This window comes from Aythya marila (assembly GCF_965140915.1).
Source record: "Aythya marila genome assembly, chromosome: 25".
Lineage (NCBI taxonomy): Eukaryota > Metazoa > Chordata > Aves > Anseriformes > Anatidae > Aythya > Aythya marila.
The window spans coordinates 4,071,442-4,094,056 of NC_139066.1; the positions used below are offsets into that span (position 1 = coordinate 4,071,442).

The following is a 22,615-nucleotide window of genomic DNA, read 5'->3' on the forward strand; positions in this document are numbered from 1 at the left end:
GAGGGCAAAAATCCCCCCCCGTAGGACACAGGGGTCCTGAGCCCCCTGGGGACCATGCCCTGACCCCCTCCCATTAGGATGCTCCTGGCTGATTTTGGTGCGAAACTGCCCGATTTTGGCACACGCGAGAAATTGGGGGTGGTGCTGGGGGGGCCCCGGGGCGGGGGGCAGCACCCAGGGGTGCTGCAGGTGGAGGGGGGGGGGGTCCGGGGGGTGCCTGGGGGGGACACGGGGGTACGGGGACAGGGACAGGGACATGGGAGGGGGGTCCCCACGCCCCCCCGGCCCCGCCCCTCCAAGCCCCGCCCCTTCCCTCCTGACGTCACCCAGGTGGGCCCCTCCCTCTCTCAGCCACGCCCCCTCCACCCCCCCCTCCCGCGCCAATCCCCTGCCGGCTGAGGGCGGGGCGTCCGCGCGCCGACCAATGGCGAGGGGATAAACACGGGCGGCGGGGGCGGGACCCGAGTTGATGGGCGGTGGGGAGAACCAATGGGGAAGGCGTTCGGCGGGGCGGGGCGGGGCGGGGCAGGGCGCTGCTCGCCTTTTGTTCGGGCAGGAGCGGGGCGGGCGGCAGTGCCCGCGCAGGGAGCGGCGCGCAGGTGAGAGGGGCGGGGGGCACCGGGTGGGGGGGGTGGCTGGGACCGGGCGGTACCGGGGCTGGGGTGAGGACCGGGAGGGGTCCCGGGGTCAGCCGGGGTTGGGGAGGGGGCACCGGGAGGGGTCCCGGGGCTGGATCCCGGTGTAAGCGGGGCTGGGGAGGGGGCACGGGGCGAGAACCGGGAGGCGGCTGGGGCTGGGGAGGGGGTCCCGGTGTGCGGAGCGGGAGGGGGGTGGTTACGGAGGGGGTCCCAGTGAGAGAACCGGGTGTAATCGGGGCTGGGGAGGGGTCCTGGGGTAAGCACCGGGAGGGATTCCGGGGCTGGGAGGGGTCCGGTGCGAGAACCGGGAGGGGTCTCGGGGCTGGGGAGGGGTCCTGGGTTGTGAACTGGGAATAACCGAGGCCGGGAGGGTCCCGGTACGAGGACCGTGAGGGGTCCCGGAGCCTGGAAAGGTCCGATTTGAGAACCGGGAAGGGTCCCGGGGCTGGGGAGGGGTCGCGGTCCAAGGACCGGGAGGGGTCCGGAGCCGGAGAGGGCTCCGGTTTGAGAACCGGGCGGGGTCCCGGGGCTGGCGAAGGGTCTCGGGACGTGAACCGGGAGTAACCGGGGCTGGGGAAGGGCTCGGGTGCAAGGACCGGGCGGGGTCTGGAGCCGGAGAGGGCTCCGGGGCGAGAACCGGGCGGGGTCCCGGGGCTCCGTCCCGGCCGGGGGCGTCGCTCCCGGGCTCGTTCGTCTCCCCGCGGGCGGAGCAGGTCCCGTCCGGTCGCTCCCCGGGGCGAGCCCGTACCGGGGGTCGGGTGGCGGCTCCGTGCCGGTACCGGGACAGGGTGGGAGCCGTTCCCCGCTTCCCCCGCGGGGCTGGCTGGAGGCACGGCCGGGCGCTGCCCAGCCGGGAGGAGGAGGAGGGAGGAGGAGGAAGGAGTTTTCCCGTCTGAAACCCCCGCGAGAGGCTGACGGTGAAAATCCGAGCCGGAGAACACGAAGGGAGGGGGGGGGAGAGAGCGAAACTGGCTGGCGTTTGGGGAGCAGCGAGGGCTCTAATTGCGTTAGCTGAGTGATTAGCCTAATTAATCAGGTTTGCAGCGCAGATGAAAGGATAATGCTGAAATGTCGCTGGGAGTTGCCCGCCGAGGGCTGTCGTGCAGGGAGAGGTGGCAGGAGCACGGGTGCCTGCTGGGGGGGGCATGGCTGTGATGGGAGAGCACCTTGGGGGGGGGTCCCAGTGCCCCCAGTACTGGTCCCAGTCCCCCCAGTTGTAATGGTGTCAGCGTTGGGGTGACAGCCTGACCCCCTGCGTGCTGGCGGCGGTGTCCCCATGCATCGATCTCTCCTCCTGTGTTGGGTGCTGGGGGGGGTCCTGCCCCCAGCCCACCCCTGTGGGGGTCATGGTCCCCTCCCGGGTCCTTGTTGGTGCCTTACCAGGGCAGGCGGGGAGGGCGTGGAGCACCCAATTAAACTGTCTTTATGCATCTGAAGCCTGTAATTGCACCTTGCTTCAGAGGATTTCCATAGTGTCATTAAAAATAACAATCTCCTATTGCAAATTCGGCTTAAATATGAGGACTGTAGGACGGGAATGCCAAGAACTCGTGGCTCTGGTGCCCCCTTCAGAGCTGGCTCTGTGGCCCCACGGGTGGTGGTGAGCTGGTTTTGTAGGGCGCGAGTCCCTGGAGCTGTGTCAGCTCCAACAGTTGGGGAGTGCTGTGAGGAGGCAGGACGGGCCCTCCCCTCCAAACAATGGCTCTCCTGCTCCATTGTCTGCCCTGGTGCAGCCTCCCTGCCCCAGGAAGCTCCTGCAGCAGTGGGGGGGGGACAGCCAAGGTCTGGGTGTCAGAGCCCCTCGTGCCCTGTCCCCACGGGGGTCCCGGTGTGCAGCGCTGGTGGCACAGCAGAACCCAGCTTGGATTGCACCTGGAGACCTTGAGGAATTTCCCCTCTGGTCCTGGTGCTGTGTTTTAGCATTGCTATTGAGTGCTGCCCTAATCCTGTTAATTCTCCCCCTTTGTTTTTTCCCCCTGCCACCACCACCTGAAATCCTTAATCAGATCTAGCAGCTGGGCCAGGCAACTGCTCTGCAGCTGCGAGGCTTTTTCAGCGGAGGCTGTGCCTGTGCTGAAGACAGTGGCTTCCCTTCGAGGCTGTGGTTTGGTGTGGGAGCATTTGCTGGTGCTTGGCTCCTTATCACACTTCCACATCTTGGGGCTTCGGATCACAGATGGCAGAGCCTCCAGGAGGGGAGCTGGGGAGGGTGGGGGCTCCACGCAGGCGACTTGCAAGGCTTTAATTGCTGCATCTGTACCAAGCCCTGAGATTTGAAATCCTAAATCAGGTTGGCTTCTAATTCGCAGAACCTAAAAAGAAATTGAAGGTCTCTTAAAGCCTTGTGATTCTACCTCGGATGTCTCTTGGCACCGTTTCCAGCTTTCACCTTCACTTCAGCTGGTGCTTTCCCAGCCAGGCAGGCTCTGGGATCACCCAGCAAATGGGAACTGGTGGTGGCGGCTCTGGGTCCCAGCTGGTCCTGTGGGACCTGGGGTGTCCCCAGCTCGGCTGTGCAGAAGTAGCTGTGGACCTGTTGGCTTGTAGCCTTGAATTTGGTGCAGCATTTCTCACTCCTGCAGGGTTAGTTTTACCCCAATCCTGCAGGGCTGGGGATGGAGCAGGCATGCTGCCTCTGCACAGGGGAGCAGCTGCCAAAAAAAAGTCTTAAAACTTGACCTAAGCAGCTAAAATAACACATCTGTGTTTGAACTGCTGCTGGCCAGCACTGAGCTGCAGAATGCTCCAAACCTTCATCAACCCACAGCCCTGCTGCGCCCTGTGGTGCTGTCCCAAAGCTGGCCCTGCACAGCCCAAAATCTGGGCCATGCTCAGGCGTGTTGCTGCCTGCTCCTGTTCAGCCCGTTAACGTTCACCTGAACATTGGGCTCCTCCTGGATCCCATGTCCTGCAAGGGATCGGGTGCTGGAGGGGACTTTGGGGTGGCTTGTTGGGTGCGTGCACCTGCACCCCCAAAGTTTCAGGGTCTGGCAGGGGGAAGGGGATGCTCTGGGTGCTGCATCAGTCCTCCTTCTGCTTCCCTTGGGATCGTCCTCAGCCTGTGCTTGACCCTGAGCTGGGTTTTGGCTTGCAAGCTGCTCCCTGGATTATTGCATCCTCCTGTCATGGTGAGGTGCCTCTGAGTGCCCTGGGTGTCATCCTGCTCGGCTGCAGCACGCTGCCCATGAGCATCACAGTAATGTTTCCTAAACAGCTACGGGGGGAGTGGGGCAGAGGAGGATGTTTCTAATTAGCCAGGGGTTTGGAGTCTCTAAGTCTGCCATCCCCACTTAGTTTTTCTGCGGATGCTGACAGCCCCGGAGGCATTCCATAATGCTTCGGTCGCTCGGATCTAAAATCCCTTTAGAAAAAGGGCAGGAGCCTTGTGCTGGAGCAGGGCTCCTTGGGGCTTCGGTTCTCTACAAGGTGCTGAGCAAGGAGCTGCTGGCTCAGACGTGGAGCTGCGGAGGGGCAGATTCAGCATGCTCGGTGCTCTCTGGATATCTCTTCCCGAGGCTGTGAAGATGAGCAAGTGCCGGTGCCCTTGTGGGGTCAAGCAGCATTGCCTGCTTTGGTGCTTGAGACCCAGCCTGGGACTAGGAATTGGCCCCGTGGCATCTTCTCTGTGACCTTGGTGAAGGTCCCTCCTCCAGGTGGGGATGGAGCAGGGGATGCTGTGCTGGGGGCAGGAGCCAGAGCCGAGCATCTCGGTGCCCTGGTGCCACCAGGAAGCCGAGTGCTGCCAGCATTTTCCAGGGCGATGAACCAGCTGCTCCCTGTTGGGGCGTTTAATCCTGCTTGGTGCTGTCCTGCTCCTTTATCCAACATCCCCGTGGTCTCAGGATGTGCCTCGGTCCTGCTTTCTGAGGTGCTTTGCTGGGCAGAAGGTGTTTGGTTCTTTGCTGTTGGAGACCTTTGGCTGCTGTAAAGAGCCTGCTGTAATCACTGTGACACGCGGGCTGAGCCCCGGTGACAAATCATTAACTTGCTCCGACAGGCTGGGTGCTGACGGGTGTTGGTGATAATTCCTCGTGAAGCATTTGAACTTTGCAGATGTAATGCAATTGGATGGGGAAATTAAGCTGGGGCGCAGCAGCCCTCAGCCCAGCTTCCCTTCCCTCCGTTCTTCGCTGGCAGAATCAGGGCCAGGTGGCAGAATCGTGTGTTTTTTGGACACCATTATTCTAGCTGGAGACAGCATGCGAGCCTCCAAGCCGAAATCTGAAAAGCCTGCAATTATCGTGTTCTTAAAGGACAGTTTGTTCCTGGTGCTCTTTAAAACAAAATAATTTCTTCTTATCCAGATGGAGTTATTGTGATTAATTGCACCGTGCCAGTTTCTCCTTCCCGTGGACAAGGAATGAGTTCCCATCTTTCCCAGCAGTGTTCCCGATGAGATTGGTGATCTCTTATTGCAGGGGGGAGCTGCTCAGCTGTGTCCTCCTGTTCCTGGTGCCCCCGTGGGTCTCCACGGGTGCTGGTGACCCCTAGGAGAGGGGGAGCGTGGGTGCTGTGGTGGCACTTGAAGGTTTTAACCAAAACCACCTCTTCTGAATGCGTTTGAGACAGGTCGAGGGATGAGGCTGGGTAGGAGGTGCTCCTGCTCCATCCACGTTTAGCACAGCACCCAGCCTCGTGTCCGAGGGTGCAGGGGCAGTGGCGGGTGCTGCTGGAGCAGGGTGGGGTGGGAGGAGGTTTCCCACGTGCGGGAGAAGCTCCTGCTGATGGCAGAGGATGGGTGTTGGCTCGGGAGGGTGGAGGGGGAGGCTTAAAGCTTTCCTCCCCCTGGGGAGAGGCCGGTGCCCTGTGCGCACGGGGTGTGAAAATACCTGACCTGGGCAGAGCCGCAGGGATGCACGCAGGGAGGGAGGAATGTGGGTGCTGGTGGCCAGGACAGAGCTGGAAAGGGCTGGCTGGGCTCTCAGAGGAGAATTATTCTCCAGGGTGACTTTGTGCCTCAGCAGGAATGTGTTTTAGGACAGGATCGCTCCGCCCTGCGCCGCAATCAGGGTGATTCCTGCACTGGCTGGGTGGGGTGGGGAGCTGGGCTGGGCTGCAGGTAGAGCCCTGCAGCGCCCGGTCCCACCTCTGAGCTCTTCCTGGCCTTGAAATGGCTTGGCTGAGAGTCTTGTGCCTTGATCTGGGGGGGAAAAGGGCAGCCAGAGACACCAGGGACCTGCTGGGGCTGTGCTGCAGGGTGACCCTAATGGCCAGCGTTGTGCGTGCCCCCACAAGGGAGGGATGTGCAGTGGGTGGTACCTCGGTTTGGGATGGGAAGTGCCAAAATATCGCAGTGTGTGTGCTGGAGCTGTCAGTAACCCTGAATTTGGGTGAAGGCAAGGCTTGGGGCACGTGTGTTTCCAGCGAGCTGTGCCCTGATGGAGAGCAGAGAGGGGGCTGTGGGGAGATATGGGGCCAAGGCTGGAGCCAGGTGGGGTGGGGGGAGCAGAAATGGGCTTGATGTGGGGCTCTGAGCAACTCTCAAACACCTGGTTGGGAGCAGCTGAGAAATAAATAGGGCTTGAGGAGCTGCCTCTGATTATGGGGTGTGGATTTGGACAGCAGCTCCTGTGCCCGTTGCTGCCCACCTCGAGCCACGCGTGGCCGCAGCCCGTTGGGTGTGCAAACGGTGGCCGGGAGCCCCTCTGGGTGTGCAAACAGTGGCCGGGAGCCGCTCTGGGTGTGCAAACACCGCAAACAAAGGCGGCCAGCTCCTTTGTCTGAGGGCTGGCGAGGGCAGGGCCGGAGCGGGGCTGATTGGGGTGCGCGGTGCCGCGCTGCTCCCCGCCGCTCTCCTCATTAAACTTCAAGCTGCTCTCTCATCCCCCTTTGAATCCTTTGACTTCTCTGCGCTGTACAGCCCTCATTGAAACGGCTTGCGCGAGCAGGGCTCTGACTTTAATGCATCCCATTGATGCCGGCAGGGTCTTGAAAAGCTCCTTTCTCTCCATCCTTGCGCCGCTTGTTCCTGCCATGGATCCTTTTCAAAGCTGCTGAAGCTTTTACGCGGCGCTGGCTGTCTCGGCTTCGTTAGCTGCCGCACGGCGGTGGCACCGTCACCTCTGGGCTGTGGCTGCCCCAGCCCTGCTGCATCGTCCCCGCTTTGTCTGAGAGGCACCAAATAATCCTCCTGCCTCTCCAGGTGCCCGGGGAGGACCGGAGATCACTTGCGTGCAGCAGAAGTGCTTCTAAATAAAATAATCTTTTTTTTTTTTTTCCCTTGCATGGTATTTGTTGCACTGCCTTAAATACCTCTTTCCTTCTCTTAAAAGCCCAAGTAACTGTAATTACCATCGCTCACGTGCTTCCTGCAGCCCAGCTTGCCAGGACACAATGGAGCTCCAGCCCCGCTGCCCTTTGTTCTCTGCAAGGCTGGGGAGGTGCTGGGGGGGCTCTGACAGCTCCTCTGCCCCCTGCCCAGCCAGGGCAGCTCCAGGATCAGGCCCTGCCTCGCACCACCACCGCATCAGGGTCTTGCTGCCTGCTTCTGAACACCCCAAGTCTGTGATCTGGGTTTTTGGGGTGCTCCCGTGCCCCGTCCTGCTGACCTAGAGGGGCTGGGTCCTGCTGAGCACCGCAGCCCCCAGCCTGGGGTTCGCTCCCCTCCTGCAGCATGGTGAGCCCCATCCCCAGCATGCCAGGGAGCCCCTGGGCAGTGACTGTTTCTGCCTCCAGCAGCATTTATCGCTTCCCTGCTGCTTCTCCCAGGCAGCTCAGCTGGAAACCGGTGCCAGCACTGGGCTCCGGAGGCTGCGTCCTGCTTGTCCCCAGAGGAAGGGGCTCTCTGGGCGGGAGGACACGTGTTTACTGGAGTCTACTGGAGTTTACTGGAGACTTCCTCTGCAGACGGTGTCCGTGGGGAGACGATGTTGTCTGGCTGCTGATCAAATAATTCTGGAGACAGATGAGCCCTCTGGCCGGGGCTGTGCAGCGCTGGTGGCTTCCTCTGGTTTTCCACCAGGATGCCTGGCTCCAGGAAGCAAGGGGGGGGGAGGATTTAACCTTTTTCCTGCCCTGTGCTGGTGTGGCTGGAGCTGCTCGCCTGCCTGTGCTGTGGGGCTGCCCCTTCTGGAGCAGGTATTTCCTTGTGTGCCCTGCTCCCTGCTTTCTGCACAGAGAGCTCTGCCTGGTTCCTGGCTCTTGAGCTGCCGGGGAAGGCGAGGGTCCTGAGGGTCCTGCTTTTGTGTTTCTGCATGCTCTGCTGCAAGCTGCTCACCTCCAAAAGCCTCAATGTGGCTGTGACGGATGCTTCTGAAGGTCAAACCAGGCTTAAGCAGCATCCCCTGCCTGCAGTGTCACCTGCCAGCTCGGTCCCTGCTGAGGAGCGGGGACATCTGAGGACAGCAGAGGGGATGGAAATGCTTGTGTCAGGTGTGAGGAACAACAGGATGCTCGGCGCAGGATTCAGGAAACATCTCCCTCTGCTTCTGCAGCCTCTGACTCTTGCTCCGCTGGCCCTGTCACCTTCAGTGCCACCAGCTTCAGCTGCCTGTGGCAGAAAGCAAACCCACAGCGGTGCTGGGCTGGTGCCCATCAGCGGGGCGATGCTGCTGGGGCTGTTATAACGGGGCTGGTATCTCACAGGAACACCCGTGCTCATTAGCCTGGGTCTGTTCTGCTGCTCGCAGCCTGTCTGGGGCAGATCACCTGAGCCCGTCGCAGATCTGAGCAGCTCCGCTCGCTTTTGATGTCTCGGAGGCTTGCGGTGCAGACAGGGAGGAGGGCGGCAGCGGGGGGGGTGGGGGGACGGCTCATGCATAATGCACAGCTATGGAAAAAGGCAGCGTTTGAGCCCAACTCGCGGGTGTTTGAAAAAAATTAAGTGCTCGTCAACCGCCTGTGAACTGCAGAGCAGCCGTGGCAGGTTGGCTGAGTGCGTGCGGATGGGAACGGGCCCCTCCTGCCAGCTCCGGGTGCCGGGGTGCTCCCACCCACACCTCGTCTGTGCCGTGGAGGAGCTTTGATGCCCTTGGCTCTGCTCTCCCCTCGTCCAGCCCTGTCCAGGGCAGCTTTCCAAGTGTTGGTGTGGGGACCTGGCAGGTGGCTGGGGCTGCTGCCAGGGCTCTGCACGTTGCTGCTCGCTGGGGTTGCTGATGGCTTCGGTGAGCCCCATCGGTGCCAGCTGCTCCGTGGTGGCACCGTGGGACCCTTCCTGCCTCCCCCCTCCTGCCCCAGCCTTGTCCTCTGCCTGCTGCTGCCCTGGTTTAGGGCTGGGGGGGCTCCCCAGCTTGTGATCCAGGCACCCAACCTGTTTGTGGTGGCTGGTGGCCGTGATTTGATGGCGTTTTGTCATGCTTCCCAACACCGTGGTCACCAAATGGGGAGGGCTTGCTTTCACCAACAACCCCCTGACACCTGAGCACATTGTGGGGCTTTGCTGGAGGATCTGGGGCTGGCTGCATGCTGTGCACCCCCCCCAGCTTGGCTGCATTTGCCCTTGGGGCTGTGTCTCACCCCCCTTTGCTCTGCACTGATCGGAAAGCCCAGCTCCAGCCCGCACCCTGCCATGGGAATAACCTGCCTCCCGCGGCCTCCATTAGCAGGGCTGCCTTTTACTGCCTTATAAACATGCATTATGCACAACCCATTAAAGCCAGAGCAGCGTGCAGCTCGCTGCTTTACAGCTCCGAGAACACCGAATTGACAGGAACAGCCCCCCACTGCCAGGAAGGCTGTTGGAGGGGGGGCAGTGGGGTGCAGGATGCTCCGGCCTTGCTGCGCCCTGACCTCCACCCCTCCTCAGGAAAGGGTTTGGGTACCTGAGCCGGGATGTTTTCCCGGTGAGTGGCGGCCTGTGCCGCTCGCCAGGGCTCGGCTGCTCCTTGGGAACAGCCCGCAGCGCTGGGGCGAGCCGCGCCAAGCCCGTGCGCGCCGCCCTGGCCCCCCCCCAGCTCTGCGCAATCCGCGTCCTCTGCCACCACCCAACGCACTGACTCACTTGGGTGGTGGGGTACCAGGGCTGCCCACCCCGGTGGGGATCATCCTGCCACCCTCACCTTGCTTGGGGATGATGCTGCTGGCAGTGCCAGCCTTTATGGACCCCCAGATTTTCCCCAAAAAGCTCGGAGCTGGCTCGGGGCCACGGGCACGCGGCCGCCCTGGTCCAGCCTGCTGCATGAATCAGTGCTGGTGGAGGTGGTAATTACGCCTCTGTTTGGCAGAGCTGCTCCCAGCTCCGCCGGGCGCCGCGCGGCAGCTGCTCCCTTCGCCTCTTATCGAGTCTGAAACTCTGACTCATCCCCTCCCCGGGCGGCCTCGGCTGCTGCAGGAGGCCGGGGGCTCGCTGGGTGCCCCCCATCCCGGCCGGGGGCTGCGTGCGGGGTTGGTGACTCAGCCCTGCAGCTTCCTGCCCCTGTGGGCTGCGATATCCTAATATCCTCCTTTGCCTCTCCTCCCCCAAATCCCCGAACTACCAGCAACAAAAAAAAAACAGCTAAAAAGTACCCCCGGGGTGGTTGGTTCTGGGTTTGGGGACGGAGCAGCCGTGTTGTGTTTGGGGATCGGAGTCTGGTCCCTGAGACTCTGGAGCAGCCAGACAGGGCTGGAGCAGGGCTCGTCCTGCCGACGGGCTTCCCCGGAGGCCCAGGCAGCTGCTGGAGGCTGGCGGGGAGCAGAGCAGGGAGCGGAGCGTTCCCGTCTGCCCCAGCCCCGCGGTGACTCACGGCATCGCCATGCGCAGGAGGCGGCTGCGGGCGGGAGCTGCTCCTCTCTGCTTGGGATCTCCCGTGGGTCCCGGCTCCCCTTTGCTCCCGGAGCCTCCCACGCTGGTGTTGGGTGCCGGGACCCCATGCCCAGGGTGTTCCCAGTGTTGCTTCCCAGTGCCGTGAGCCTCCCTGCTGGGGCAGCTGGAGCAGTGTTGCCACCCCTCTGCGATAATTCATGAGCACCAGCTGCTGCTGGCCCCTCTTCCCAGGGGATGGGGCTGCCCCACTTCCCTCTCCCTCCCCTCCCCAGGCTCTGACGCCAGGTTTCTGGCTGTTCCCTGATCTGTTTGCAGCCATGGCGCACCGTGAGCATGGGGACGTGCCACATCTTGGCTCACCCATTGCTGGATGAGTCTTGGGGGGACCAAGCTGGTGTCCCCCAGCCTAACCCGGCTGCTTGGGGACGCCCAGGAGTTGGTAGTGAGCGTGCTGCTGGCACCACACTCAGCACAGGGAGCACCCAGACCGTGGGCACCCAGGCTGCCACGAGAGAACCGAGCCACTGGCTTCGCCTGCTTATTTTTAGGCGCGTCCCAGCAGAGCCTTTGAAAGATTTTATTTTATTCCCAGAGTCCCAGCCTCGTCCTCAGCTCGCTGCCAGCTCCCCTCTCCAAAAACCTGGTTTTTAAACAGCCTGCGTGCGGGAGCGGGGAGGCCCCTCTGCGCTTCGGCACCGAGGTGCTGAGACGCGGTCTCGCGCGGCGGGCGCTGGCAGGCGGGCGGGCGGCTCAGCGCCGGGTGCAGCCACGCTTCGTGTCTGAACACGAGCAGCAAAGTGCTGAGCTGTGGGTTCGTCAGCTCGGTGCCGCCTTTCATCTCGCTTGGGGGAGGAGGGCAGATAGCGATCTGCTGGCGGGCTGCGCCCGGGCGGCTGCGCTCGGCTGCGGCGGGGGCGCCGCCGGGGTCCGTGGGGCAGGAAGGTGCCGCGGAGAGACCCCGGGCTCTGCCCTACAAGCTCTCGGCTCCCTGCCCTGCAGAGCAGCCATGGAGGTGATGAACATGATGGAGCAGCCGATCAAGGTGACGGAGTGGCAGCAGACCTACACCTACGACTCGGGCATCCACTCCGGCGTCAACACCCAGGTGCCCTCCGTCAGCAGCAAGTGCCTGGGGGACGATGACGAGGTCTACGGGAAGCAGTACACCATCAAGAAGACCACCACGAGCTACTGCCAGGGAGGAGGCCAGAGCCAGAGCCAAGCACAAGGTAGGGGTCTGGTGGGGGGGAATGCCAAGGGGGTCATCTGCCAGCTCGGCTGCTTTTCTGCTTCCTTCTTCCACCTCCCCCACGGCTCTCCTGTGGCCTGTGCTTACCGTGCTCCTTCTGGGCACTCCTCCGCGCAGCCTTCCACACCCTGGGAGTTGTTGCTGCCTAAAATATCCTCCCTCCCGTCCTCCTTCCCCTGCGCCCGAGAGCTCTGGCGTCGAGGGCGCGCAGCCAGAGCCCGCACTGGTGCTGAGCTGTGCGCACTCATCCCAGCCTGCCGCTCGGTTGGCTGCGGAGAGGAACATCTGATCCCAGCCCACGGGTCGGCCGTCTGCTCTGCTACCTGCCTGCTCGGGAAACCTGTCTCGCTGTGCCTGGCAAAGCCCTGGGTACACGCTGTAAAGCCCTGACAGCCCGCTCGCCTTCCCCCGCTGCCGCTGGGGCGAAGCAGACGGTGGCGCAGCCCGCTGGGCTGAAGGAGCTGCTTCCCCCAGCTTTATCCCCAAAAAGGGGGCAGATCTACTCTAGTCAAATATGTGGCTCGCCTCATATGGGTCCTGGAGGGCTGAGCTGTGAGCTCCCAGTGGAAGCAGAGCCCCGTGAAGAGGGACAAATCCTGCCCGGTCCCTGCTGTGGGCAGCTGGGGACCACAGGTCTCTGCTGGGGACATTCCTGCTGCTCTCATCCCCGCAGCCCCAACCAGGAAGGCCTCCGTGTCCTTTTCCTAATCCCCAATGCCAGCCGGTCGTGAGTTGCAAACACCCTTAATTTTTTAATTAACGGGCCTCGTGTGACAATTGCTTAATCACGCCGCCTAATTGAGCGTTGTCTTATCTCCACGCCGCCCTATCTGTTTACGCTTGGAAGTGCCGGCTCCTTGCAGGACGTGCTGGGACTGCTGACGTGGCTGGTGCCGCGACGCTCAGCTCTTCTTGCTCAGCTCCTTGAAATCTGGGGAGCCTCCGAGAGACCCCGGCCTTTGACGTTGCCTCCTGCTCTCTCCCTGCAGCAGATATGGAGGCTCAGCTGGCCATGACCCGTGCTCAGCGTGTCCGGGCTGCCATGTACCCCGAGACGGTGGAGGACCGCTCCCTGCTCATCACCACGCAGGTGGAGGGGCAGCAAACCAACGTGCAGCGCCTGGCCGAGCCCTCGCAGATGCTCAAGTCTGCCATCGTGCACCTCATCAACTACCAGGACGACGCCGAGCTGGCCACCCGCGCCATCCCGGAGCTCACCAAGCTGCTCAACGACGAGGACCCGGTAAGGAAGCGTGGTTTGATTGCACCTTTCTCTGGGCTTCCAGCTGCAGGGCTCCCTGGGGGTGCTTCCCCAGCAAGGGTGGCACAAACGGGGTCCCGAACCGCTGCTGCCATCCAGCTCCTTCCCTCGTGGTGAAGCCCTGTGGTCACCTCTGCCCTGCAGCAGGATGGAGCCCACCTCTGCAGCTTGTCCCTGCTGCTCTGGCACAGCCCTCGTAGTCCTGGCCTTGTTCAGGCTTCTTGCCCACTCTCAAAGCCCCAGACCCCGCTGCCTGCCCCCTTTTCCCTGTGCCGTGGGTCAGACCCTGCGCTGCGAGGTGGGCAAGGCTTGTGCCAAGCAGCAGCCCTCGATGGGGGCACCCACAGCAGAGCAGGAACCTTGGTGTACCTTCAGGGGGCTGCCCTGGGACTTCTTCCACCCACCAACCCCTCTCCCAACCCCAGGTGGTCGTCAGCAAAGCGGCCATGATCGTGAACCAGCTCTCCAAGAAGGAGGCGTCCCGCCGCGCCCTGATGCAGTCGTCCCAGATCGTGGCGGCCGTGGTGCGCACCATGCAGAGCACCAGCGACCTGGACACGGCCCGCTGCACCACCAGCATCCTGCACAACCTCTCCCACCACCGCGAGGGCCTGCTCTCCATCTTCAAGTCCGGCGGCATCCCGGCCCTCGTCAGGATGCTCAGGTACGGGGGTGCTGCCGGGAGCTGGGCACGGCACCGGGGTTGGCCCTAAGAGGGTGGTGGAGCCAAGATGTTCCTGCCAGGCTCACTGGGGCAGAAAGAAGGGAAGGGAGGGCTCATCCTCCAGAAGAAGGACAGGTCCTGCTTCCTCCCGTGCCAAAAAAAGACCCCACCAGGAGCCTGAGGCCAGCAGCAGAAGGAAGAGCTTCTTGGAGTGGCTCCGGAGCAGGGCCACGAGGATGCTCAGCGACCAGAGCCCCTCTGCTGGGAGCTGGGTGGCTCAGCCTGGAGAAGGGAAGGCGCTGGGGAGAGCTTGTGGCAGCCTTCCCATGCCCCAAAGGGGCCTCGGAAAAGCTGGGGAGGGACTCCTTGGTTGGGGGGTAGCAATAGGACAAGGGGGGATGGCTTTAAACTTAAAAAATATACATATAGGTTTAGATGAGATAGATTATTAGATATTAGGGAGGAAATTCTTCCCTCTGAGGGTGTGAGAGCTGCCCCTAGGAGCAGTGGGTGCCCGTAGGAGCTGTGGGAGCCCCATCCCTGGCGGTGCCCAAGGCTGGATGGGGATTTGGGGTGCTGGGCGGGCAGAGAGGGGTGCGGGCAGCGCCCCGGGGCCCCGCTTGCAGCGTGGGGAGCCTGGCGGCGGCCGCCGGCGCTGACGCGGCTCCTGCGCCTGCAGCTCGCCGGTCGAGTCGGTCCTCTTCTACGCCATCACCACCCTGCACAACCTGCTGCTCTACCAGGAGGGGGCCAAGATGGCCGTGCGCCTGGCCGACGGGCTGCAGAAGATGGTGCCCTTGCTGAACAAGAACAACCCCAAGTTCCTGGCCATCACCACCGACTGCCTTCAGCTCCTCGCCTACGGGAACCAGGAGAGCAAGGTGAGCCCCGGGGCGAGAGGTGAGACCGGAGAGGGGGACAGCTGCCTGACCTCATAGACCAAAAAGCCCAGGAAGGTATCAGGGGGCAGCTACCCCCAAATCTGGGCCGTGTCACCGCCCCGGGCCGTGCCTGGAGGCAGAGCAGTGGCGCTGTCTGCAGCGCTGTCGCGTCCGACCCCTCACGGGCAGGATGTCCCCGCCGGCGCAGACGGTCCCAGTCTGGCCGGTAAAGCGGCTTGGCTGGGTTTCTCCCTCTGCTGCTCAGGGCAATGGCTCCATCTTTGCTCTTGGGGTGCTGCTCTGGGCTGCTGCTCTCTCCTCCTACGCTTGAGCTGCTGCAGCCTTGCCTGGCTGCACGGCGCGGGGTGCTGAGGTTTGGTCCCCGGAGCAAATTGAGGGGGTGATGCTGCCCACCCCACTTTGTGGGACAGGGGTCTGCGGTGCACAGAGCTGGTGCTGACCCTGTTCCCTTTGCCCCGCAGCTGATTATTTTGGCCAACGGAGGACCCCAAGCCCTGGTGCAGATCATGCGCAGCTACAACTACGAGAAGCTGCTGTGGACCACGAGCCGGGTGCTCAAGGTGCTGTCGGTGTGCCCCAGCAACAAGCCCGCTATCGTCGAGGCCGGTAAGAGGCTTTGGGGTTGCTGCCTCTGCAGACAGCAGGATGATTTGGGATTTGGGGTTTTTGGGGTGATGCAGCTGAGGGTGTCCTGCCTCCTGAGGCTGCTCCCCAAGCCACACTTCGCGCCAGACCCCAGAGCTGCAGGGTTTTGGCTCATCCTCCTGCAGAAGTGACTCCTCCTGGCCCCGTTTGCTCCTTGCCCCTTGGGGTGGCAAGTGACCCCTATCCAAGGGGGGGGTTATCCTGCTGTCATTCCTCCCCCGGATGGCTGCTGCCATCTCCCAACCGATGCACAGGGTGCTCTGAAGCCTTCCACATCCAGGCAAAACCACCTGGTGCCTGGGACAGCTTGCTGAGGTGCTTTCCTGGGCCCGTGCGTGGGCAGGAGCCGGCCCGGCTGGCGGGCAGGGAGCTGCCTTCCTGCACCACATTTAGCCTCCGCTAAGCCACAAGGCGACGTCGTGCGTTGGAGGCCACAGTCGGGTGGCATCCAGCCCGCCCTCGCCGTGTAGAGAGAGAGCTGCTGCTGCTGCTCCCTTTTCCTCTCCGCTGGGGACGCTTTGCATGTCTGGATATTTATAGCCGGCTCGGTGTCTCGTTTCCCTGGCAGGCGGCATGCAGGCCTTGGGCAAGCACCTGACCAGCTCCAGCCCTAGGCTGGTGCAGAACTGCCTCTGGACCCTGCGGAACCTCTCCGATGTGGCCACCAAGCAGGTGAGAGCTTCAGCACAGCTTTTTGGGGAGTGCCTCGGGGCTGTCGGATGGGTGGTGCGCCAGCGTGCCCCTCTCCACGGAGCCCTGTGCCAGTGCCAGGATGAACCCAAAGCATCATCCTCGTGCTGCTCAGCATCCCCGGGGCTGCTCATTGCTCTGGCTCACGGCAGCAGCTCCTTCCCCCAGCGAGGATGCTGCCCTGGCACCGAGCCCCGGGAGCCGTGGGGCTCGAGGGTGGCCCTTGCTCTTCCCAGCCCCTCGCCGCCTCCTGATGTGTTCCCCATGTGGCGCTCGGGCTGCGGCTCCGCACGGATTAGCGCCTGATGCAGTGTGGAAACTATTCGGGCTGGCGGTGGAAGGCACGCAGCCGGGTCCCCTGGCTCTGCTGAGCGTGGGGGGGACGCGTGGCTTTAACCCCTTCCTGGCCCTGCCTGCACAGCTGGGCCCCGGGGCTGTGGTCACCCTGGGACAGCTCGGGGAGCGCTGGCTCCTCGCGTTGCTCTGAGCAGCTGGAGGCTGCGTTGTGGGTGCGTTTCCAGCAGGGAAAAGTTGGTGGAGGAGATGTTAAACTCGGAGCGAAGCTGTGCGTGTCTGGGGCGCTGCCGTTCGCTCTGCCCAGACGATGCTGAGAGGTGCTGGGAGCAGCAGCAGGGGTTGCACAAGCTCTGGCAGCTGCAGATGCACAAGCCTGGGGCTCGAAGGAGAGGGGATTGGGTCTAGGGGGGAGCCCACACGGTTGGGGCAGGCATTCTGCCCACGTAATGGGGAGAAGCTCTGACACCCCAAGAGGTGAAGAGCTTGCATGGGCAGAATCTGGCCATGGTTGGGGGAACTGCTCTGACCTCCCATCTCGACTCCTGCAGGAGGGCCTGGACGGCGTCCTCAAGATCCTGGTGAACCAGCTGAGCTCCGATGACGTGAATGTGCTGACCTGTGCCACCGGCACCCTCTCCAACCTGACCTGCAACAACAGCAAGAACAAGACCCTGGTGACGCAGTCGAACGGGGTGGAGGCCCTGATCCACACCATCCTGCGGGCGGGCGACAAGGAGGACATCACCGAGCCGGCCGTGTGCGCTCTGCGGCACCTCACCAGCCGGCACCCCGAGGCCGAGATGGCGCAGAACTCCGTGCGGCTCAACTACGGCATCCCCGCCATCGTCAAGCTCCTCAACCAGCCCAACCAGTGGCCACTGGTCAAGGTGTGGGGTGGTTCTGGGGGGGGATTTGGGAGCTGGACTAGAGGGAGCCTCCAGGCTGCTGGTCCCTGGTGGGCTTTGCAGCTGGAGGATGGAGGCAGCGAGCACCGGTGGCCGCTGCAGTTTCCGTAGGGCTGCGTCCTTGGCGGCCGCTAATGGGAGGAAATTGCTCGTGCTGGGCTGCTGCAGTGAAATCAATCCTCGCCCCCCCCGGCCACCCCCGCACTGAGGGGGAGGCAGATCCGGTATGGGAGGGTGTGTGTGGGGGTGCAGGAAGCTGGCGTCAGCCTGTGCTGCAGAGAGAGGTGGTGTGGGGGCAGGCAGGGGGGCCCGCGGGGTGCGCTCACACCTCCGGTCCCTGTTTGACGAATTTCTGTCCCCCCCCGGTCCCTTCTCCAGGCTACCATCGGCCTGATCCGCAACCTGGCCCTGTGCCCGGCCAACCATGCCCCGCTGCAGGAGGCGGCCGTCATCCCCCGCCTGGTCCAGCTGCTGGTGAAGGCTCACCAGGATGCTCAGCGTCACGTCGCAGCCGGCACGCAGCAGCCCTACACGGTGAGCCCCCATGGCAGGGTCTGGCCACGCTGCCCGTGCCCCTCTTCCCAGGTCCTGACATGGCCTGGTGTCCCCACGGGGTGGCACGTCCCCACGGCGTGGTCGTGCCCCGGTCTGGGGACGCTGGCTGAGCGCGTGTCCCCTCGCAGGATGGCGTGAAGATGGAGGAGATCGTGGAGGGATGCACGGGAGCGCTGCACATCCTGGCCCGGGACCCCATGAACCGGATGGAAATCTTCCGGCTCAACACCATCCCTCTCTTCGTGCAGGTCAGGGGCTGGGGACACTGGGGGCTGTGTTGTGCCACCTCCCAGCCGCTGGCACGTCCCACTGGGAGCACTCGGCTGGCTGCACCAGGACCACGAATTCAGCCGTGCCGACTGCTTCACGCTGTCGTTTCTCTCTCCTGACAGCTCCTCTACTCGCCGGTGGAGAACATCCAGCGCGTCGCGGCCGGCGTGCTGTGCGAGCTGGCCCAGGACAAGGAGGCAGCAGATGCCATTGATGCCGAGGGGGCCTCGGCTCCGCTCATGGAGCTGCTGCACTCCAGGAACGAGGGGACAGGTGAGTGCAGCCGGCCTGAGCCCTGCTGCCCTTTGTTGGCGTGGCCGAAGCAGGAATCCTCGGGCTGACCGTGGCGAGGAGCCGGGGTCCCTGCGCCACCCGGGTCAGCGGCGCCTCCTGTCCCTCCGCAGCCACCTACGCGGCTGCTGTGCTCTTCCGAATCTCCGAGGACAAGAACCCCGACTACAGGAAGCGTGTGTCCGTGGAGCTCACCAACTCCCTCTTCAAGCACGACCCCGCGGCGTGGGAGGCGGTGAGCACGGCGCCGGGCATGGGGGACGAGCCTCGCAGGGACGGGGCCACCTGTGGAGGCCGCCTCCTTCCTCCATATCCTGTAACTGCCTCCTGGCAGAGCTGGGATGGGGGTGACGGGTGGATAGATGGAGGTGGGAGGTGGCTGGGCTGCAGCCTTGGCTCTCCAGCAGCCCTGGGTTACGGGACAGGGCTGGGCACCGCGTAGCCATGGAGCGTCGCGCGCACGCGTGCGCGTTCCCCACGTCTTAAAACCGTGTCACCTTCTCCCATAGGCTCAGAGCATGATCCCCATCAACGAGCCCTACTCAGACGGTGAGTACAGAGCGAACCCTTCCTGCGGGGCCCCGCAGCGAGGCTGAGCTGGTTTTAAATGCTCTCAGGGAGCTCTCCAGCAGCTGCCTGGCCTGCGTGGGGACACTCAGCTCCCCGAGAGCTGCGCCCCTCGGCTCCGCGTTGTGCCGCAGTTTTTGGGGCATTGGGTGGCAGATGGCCCTGGTGTCCCCCGCTACCCAGGACAGGGGGGAGCAGGAGGACGGCTGAGCCTGGGTGCTGCCCCCACCCCAGCACCAGGAGCTGAGCTGCGTGTCCCTCATCCCCTGGCAGAGCTGGACCCCGGCTACCGCCCCATGTACTCGGGTGACATCCCCCTGGACCCCATCGACATGCACATGGACATGGACGGAGACTACCCCATGGACGCCTACAGCGACGGCGTCCGGGCGCCCTTCGCCGACCACATGCTCGCCTAAACCCGCACCCCAGACCCCGCACCAGGTAACGCCGGGGGGGTGCGCGGGGCGCTGCCCCCCGAGCCCCCCGCGCTGGGTGACGCGAGCTCCCTCCCGCCGCGCCGCAGGTGTTTCCTCCATCCCCAGAGGGTGGCCCCAGAGCTGAGCATTCGCGAGAAGGACTTGGGAGACAGAAGTGCCTGAGAAGACAAACTTTTCCATTCCCACGAGAGGTTTTGTTTCTCAATTTTTATTATTTTTTTTTTTCTTCTTCGCTGTGGGTCTGTGGAGAAGGTCCTTCCTCCTGGGACTGCTTCGAGCACCTACTGCCGCATCCAGCATCCAAGATACTGTTTCTGAAGCTTTAAGACACACAAACCTTGCATCATTATCAACCTTTTATTGGCAAAATAGTCTTTTCTATGAATATATATATTTCTTTTTTATTTTTAATATGGTGCCAACGGCTTTAGCCGTCTTTAAGTTTGTGCTTTCTAACTTCCCCACTACTCGTTCTGCGTGTTAGTGTTCTAGGAAAGGAATCTAACATGAGAAAACCCTTTGTCTTCTGCGAACTCTGACTTACTTAATCAGGCCAATCCGGAGTTTGCTGAAAACAAATGGTCCCATGTCCCAAGACCTTCGTTTTAGCCATCGGGATGTCTGCGGTTTAATTCTTTCTGATCAGCCGTTGGGGAGCTGACTTTGTGTAACTGCCTGTCCTAACAGTAACAATAGAGAAGTGACTCCAGCATTAGGAACCGTGTCCTTGTACTGATCTCTGTTGCACATTTTAACCCGTTTCCCTTCTTTTTGGTGAGTGGTGTGTTTCCGTCCCCTCTTTCCTTACCTAATGACTTTTTTTTAAAAAGAGGCTCTAGAGCTGAGGGTTTAATGCTCCGACTGGAAATGGATGGACTGTTACTGGAGTGTGGTTCAGGAATGGAAGATTTTATTATTTCTGTAAGTTGTTTTTGTATAGACCAAAGCAAAGAATAAAATAACCCCCCCCAGCCCCAGGTTGTCACGAGCCTGTTCTTCCACCGCCTCGGGAAGGTTGCGAGTCCCTTGGGGAAGGAGGGCAAGAGGAGGCACAGCAGCACCCGGCCTTGCTCTTAGCCCTCCTGTCGCCGGGTGCTGGGTCGTTAGCATGCCGGCTCCATCCAGGCTGCTTGTCTGATCCGTCAGGAGGTAAAAACTCCCAGTAATTAAGATGTTTGTTCATTAAGCAGCATCACCGGCGCCTCATCTCTGCTGCTGCTGCAGCACGGAGCTCGTTTTAATGAGCTCCAGGGGATAAACGCGTGCGCTGCGAGCGAGCCCCGGTGATTGATAGAGCGGAGCCGGGACGGAGCTGCAAGAAGCTAGGCTTAGAAAAGTGATTTACTCCAGTCAGACAGGGTCGCCTTCTCCTGCCTTCGCCTGGCTTTAATAGCAAGAGCAGATGGCAGAAGGAAATATTCTCAACTGAAATGCTAACTCTGACAGCTGCTCCCTTGGAGAGCGATGTGGAAGCGGCTCCAGGCGCCAGGCTGGGATCGTGCTGGGAGGTGGAAACTGTTCCCGAAGTTACCCGCGAACTTCACGGCCGCCCATCTGCTCGGCGGCCTCCCCTCGTCCCCTGCCACTCGGCACAGGGACCTGTCCCTGGGAAGGATGCGGGGGACGGGGACAGGCACTGCCAGGAGCTGCCTGCCTCAGGCTTTCCCACAGCACTTTCTGGGACACGAAGCTCCTGGATGAGGCTGTCAGGAGAAGAAAACCCGCAGCAGGTTCATGTGAGGCTGCCTGCAGAGGCTGGGGGGGGGGTTTGCCTACAGCCAGATACATGCTAGGGGTGGGAGGGTGACATGGGGGTGGCCCTGGGATGCCCACGTCCCTGTCCCAGGTGGGTTTGTACGTCTGCCCTGTGCCAGCTGGGGGCTGCGTGCGCTCCTTGGGCAGCAGTGGGGGACCTGGGGAGAGCCCAGCCCCATGCCACCAGGGCAGTAGGGACACGCAGAGGTGTGCCTGGTGGCTCTTGGGGTGCTGCAATCAGTGCACACGGGGTGAGATGTGCAGCACCAGCACGGCACGGAGGAGGCAGCTCCCTGCAGCTGCCTGCGCTCTGCTGCAGCAAAGCTCATTTTGTGCAGCCCCCGGCGAGGCACTAATCAGCTGGACACGGCTGCCACCAGTGCTGGGAGATGGGAGCTGTGATCAAAGGGACCTGGGAACAACGTCGCGGCTGTTCCCACTCGCTGTCAGCATCGGCTCCTCTCCAGCCTTGTGTTTTCGCTCAGCTCTGCCGCGGTGGGGAGGCGAGGTGGGGGCCCAGGCTGCTGCAGGGCAGGGCAGGGTGTGAAGCTTTGCACGTCTGCTGTCCTATGCTGCCCATCCTGCTCACCTCGAGCCGTTCAGGGCCCTATCCCTGCTCTGTGCTGCACAACCCCAGCAGCCTGGGGCAGGGACGAGCTGAAGGGCAGGGGCAGAGGAGCCGGCCTGGGCAGCGGGGCTGCCTCCAGCACCACCCCATTGGGGTGGGGGAGCATCCTGCACCCCGCTCAGCCCCAGGGCTGTGGCCAAGCATCGCTGCAGCGGGGATGCAGCCTCGCTTCCCATCCCAGCCTGTGCCAGGATCAGGGCCCAGCAAGACAACACAGCCAGGGGTGACTTCTGGGGGACAAGGGGGGGGGCATAGGAGCCCCAGCAGGGCAGTGATGAGGCTTGGGGGCACGAAGCCGGACCCAAGCATCCCTTTGTTTGCAGAAGCCCCTGCAAGGGGTGGGCAATGGGGAGAAAAGCTCCCAGCCCGGGCTGGGGGGTGCAGGAGAGCAGCCGACCCAGCCGCGGGGGGGTTCAGGCGCTGCCGCCTTGCGCTGGGAACCCGGGGCTGCGGTGGCCGGGGGGGCTCTGACCGGAGGCAGGGACCTTCCCCCGACCCTTGCCCGCAGACCCCCGGGCAGAGAAGCTGGGAACGACCCCCCCCCCCGGAGCTCCCCCCGCCTCGCCCAGCCCTCGGCTGCATCTCCGCCCTTCTCGGCCCCCGGTTGCCACCTGCCGGCAGCTCCGCAGTGCCACGGGGCTCCGCTCGCCCTGGAGTTTTGGCCGTGCCAAGCCCGGAACCCCCCCACCCGTGGACCCCCTCCCATCCCTTCCCATCCCGACCCCTCTCAGGGATGCTCCGGGTGCTCCAGGCTGGGCAGTACCAGGGCCGGACCCCCCCCCCTGTGCATCTCCCCGTGGCAAAACCGCAGCTCCCCAGCTGGGAGGGGGGTCCCCTCGCTGTCACCCCCGCGCCCCCCCAGCCCCGTGCGGTGCCGGTGCCCCCTCCCTACCCACATCGAGCATCGCCCCCCTACCCTGCATCCCGCTGCGGCAGGGCTGGGGAGGGGGATGCACCGACGGGGTGTGGGGGGGGGGGCGGTTGAATTTTTTAGGGGAGTTGCGGACAACGAAGCCGCCGCCTCTCCCGGGGTCCCCCCGGAGCTGCGTGCCCGGGGGGGGAGCTCAGCGCGGCCCCGGGCCCCCGGAGCGGGTTGGGGGGGGGTCCCGGGAGGCGGCGGGACGGACTACAGGTCCCGGCATGCCCGGCCGCGCTCCGCACCTGCCCGGGGAGCGG

General features: G+C 63.1%; 1 protein-coding gene across 3 annotated transcripts; it reads left to right on the top strand.

Moving 5' to 3' along the window:
• The first annotated feature begins 547 nt into the window (after window positions 1-547).
• On the top strand, window positions 548-20,029 carry JUP (junction plakoglobin). Of its 3 annotated transcripts, none has more exons than XM_082779094.1 (15): window positions 548-599; window positions 11,320-11,549; window positions 12,559-12,812; window positions 13,256-13,494; window positions 14,174-14,375; window positions 14,858-15,002; window positions 15,610-15,713; window positions 16,577-16,915; window positions 17,312-17,467; window positions 17,617-17,736; window positions 17,881-18,031; window positions 18,163-18,284; window positions 18,559-18,598; window positions 18,890-19,060; window positions 19,143-20,029. In XM_082779094.1, the coding sequence occupies exons 2-14, from the start codon at window positions 11,327-11,329 to the stop codon at window positions 19,033-19,035; spliced, it is 2,241 nt and encodes a 746-aa protein (XP_082635220.1). In that variant the 5' UTR covers window positions 548-599; window positions 11,320-11,326; the 3' UTR covers window positions 19,036-19,060; window positions 19,143-20,029. The 3 variants fall into 3 exon arrangements, with proteins under 3 accessions (XP_082635220.1, XP_082635221.1, XP_082635222.1); XM_082779095.1 differs by having other exon boundaries at window positions 19,309-20,029; XM_082779096.1 differs by having other exon boundaries at window positions 12,562-12,812.
• The last annotated feature ends 2,586 nt before the right edge of the window (window positions 20,030-22,615 follow it).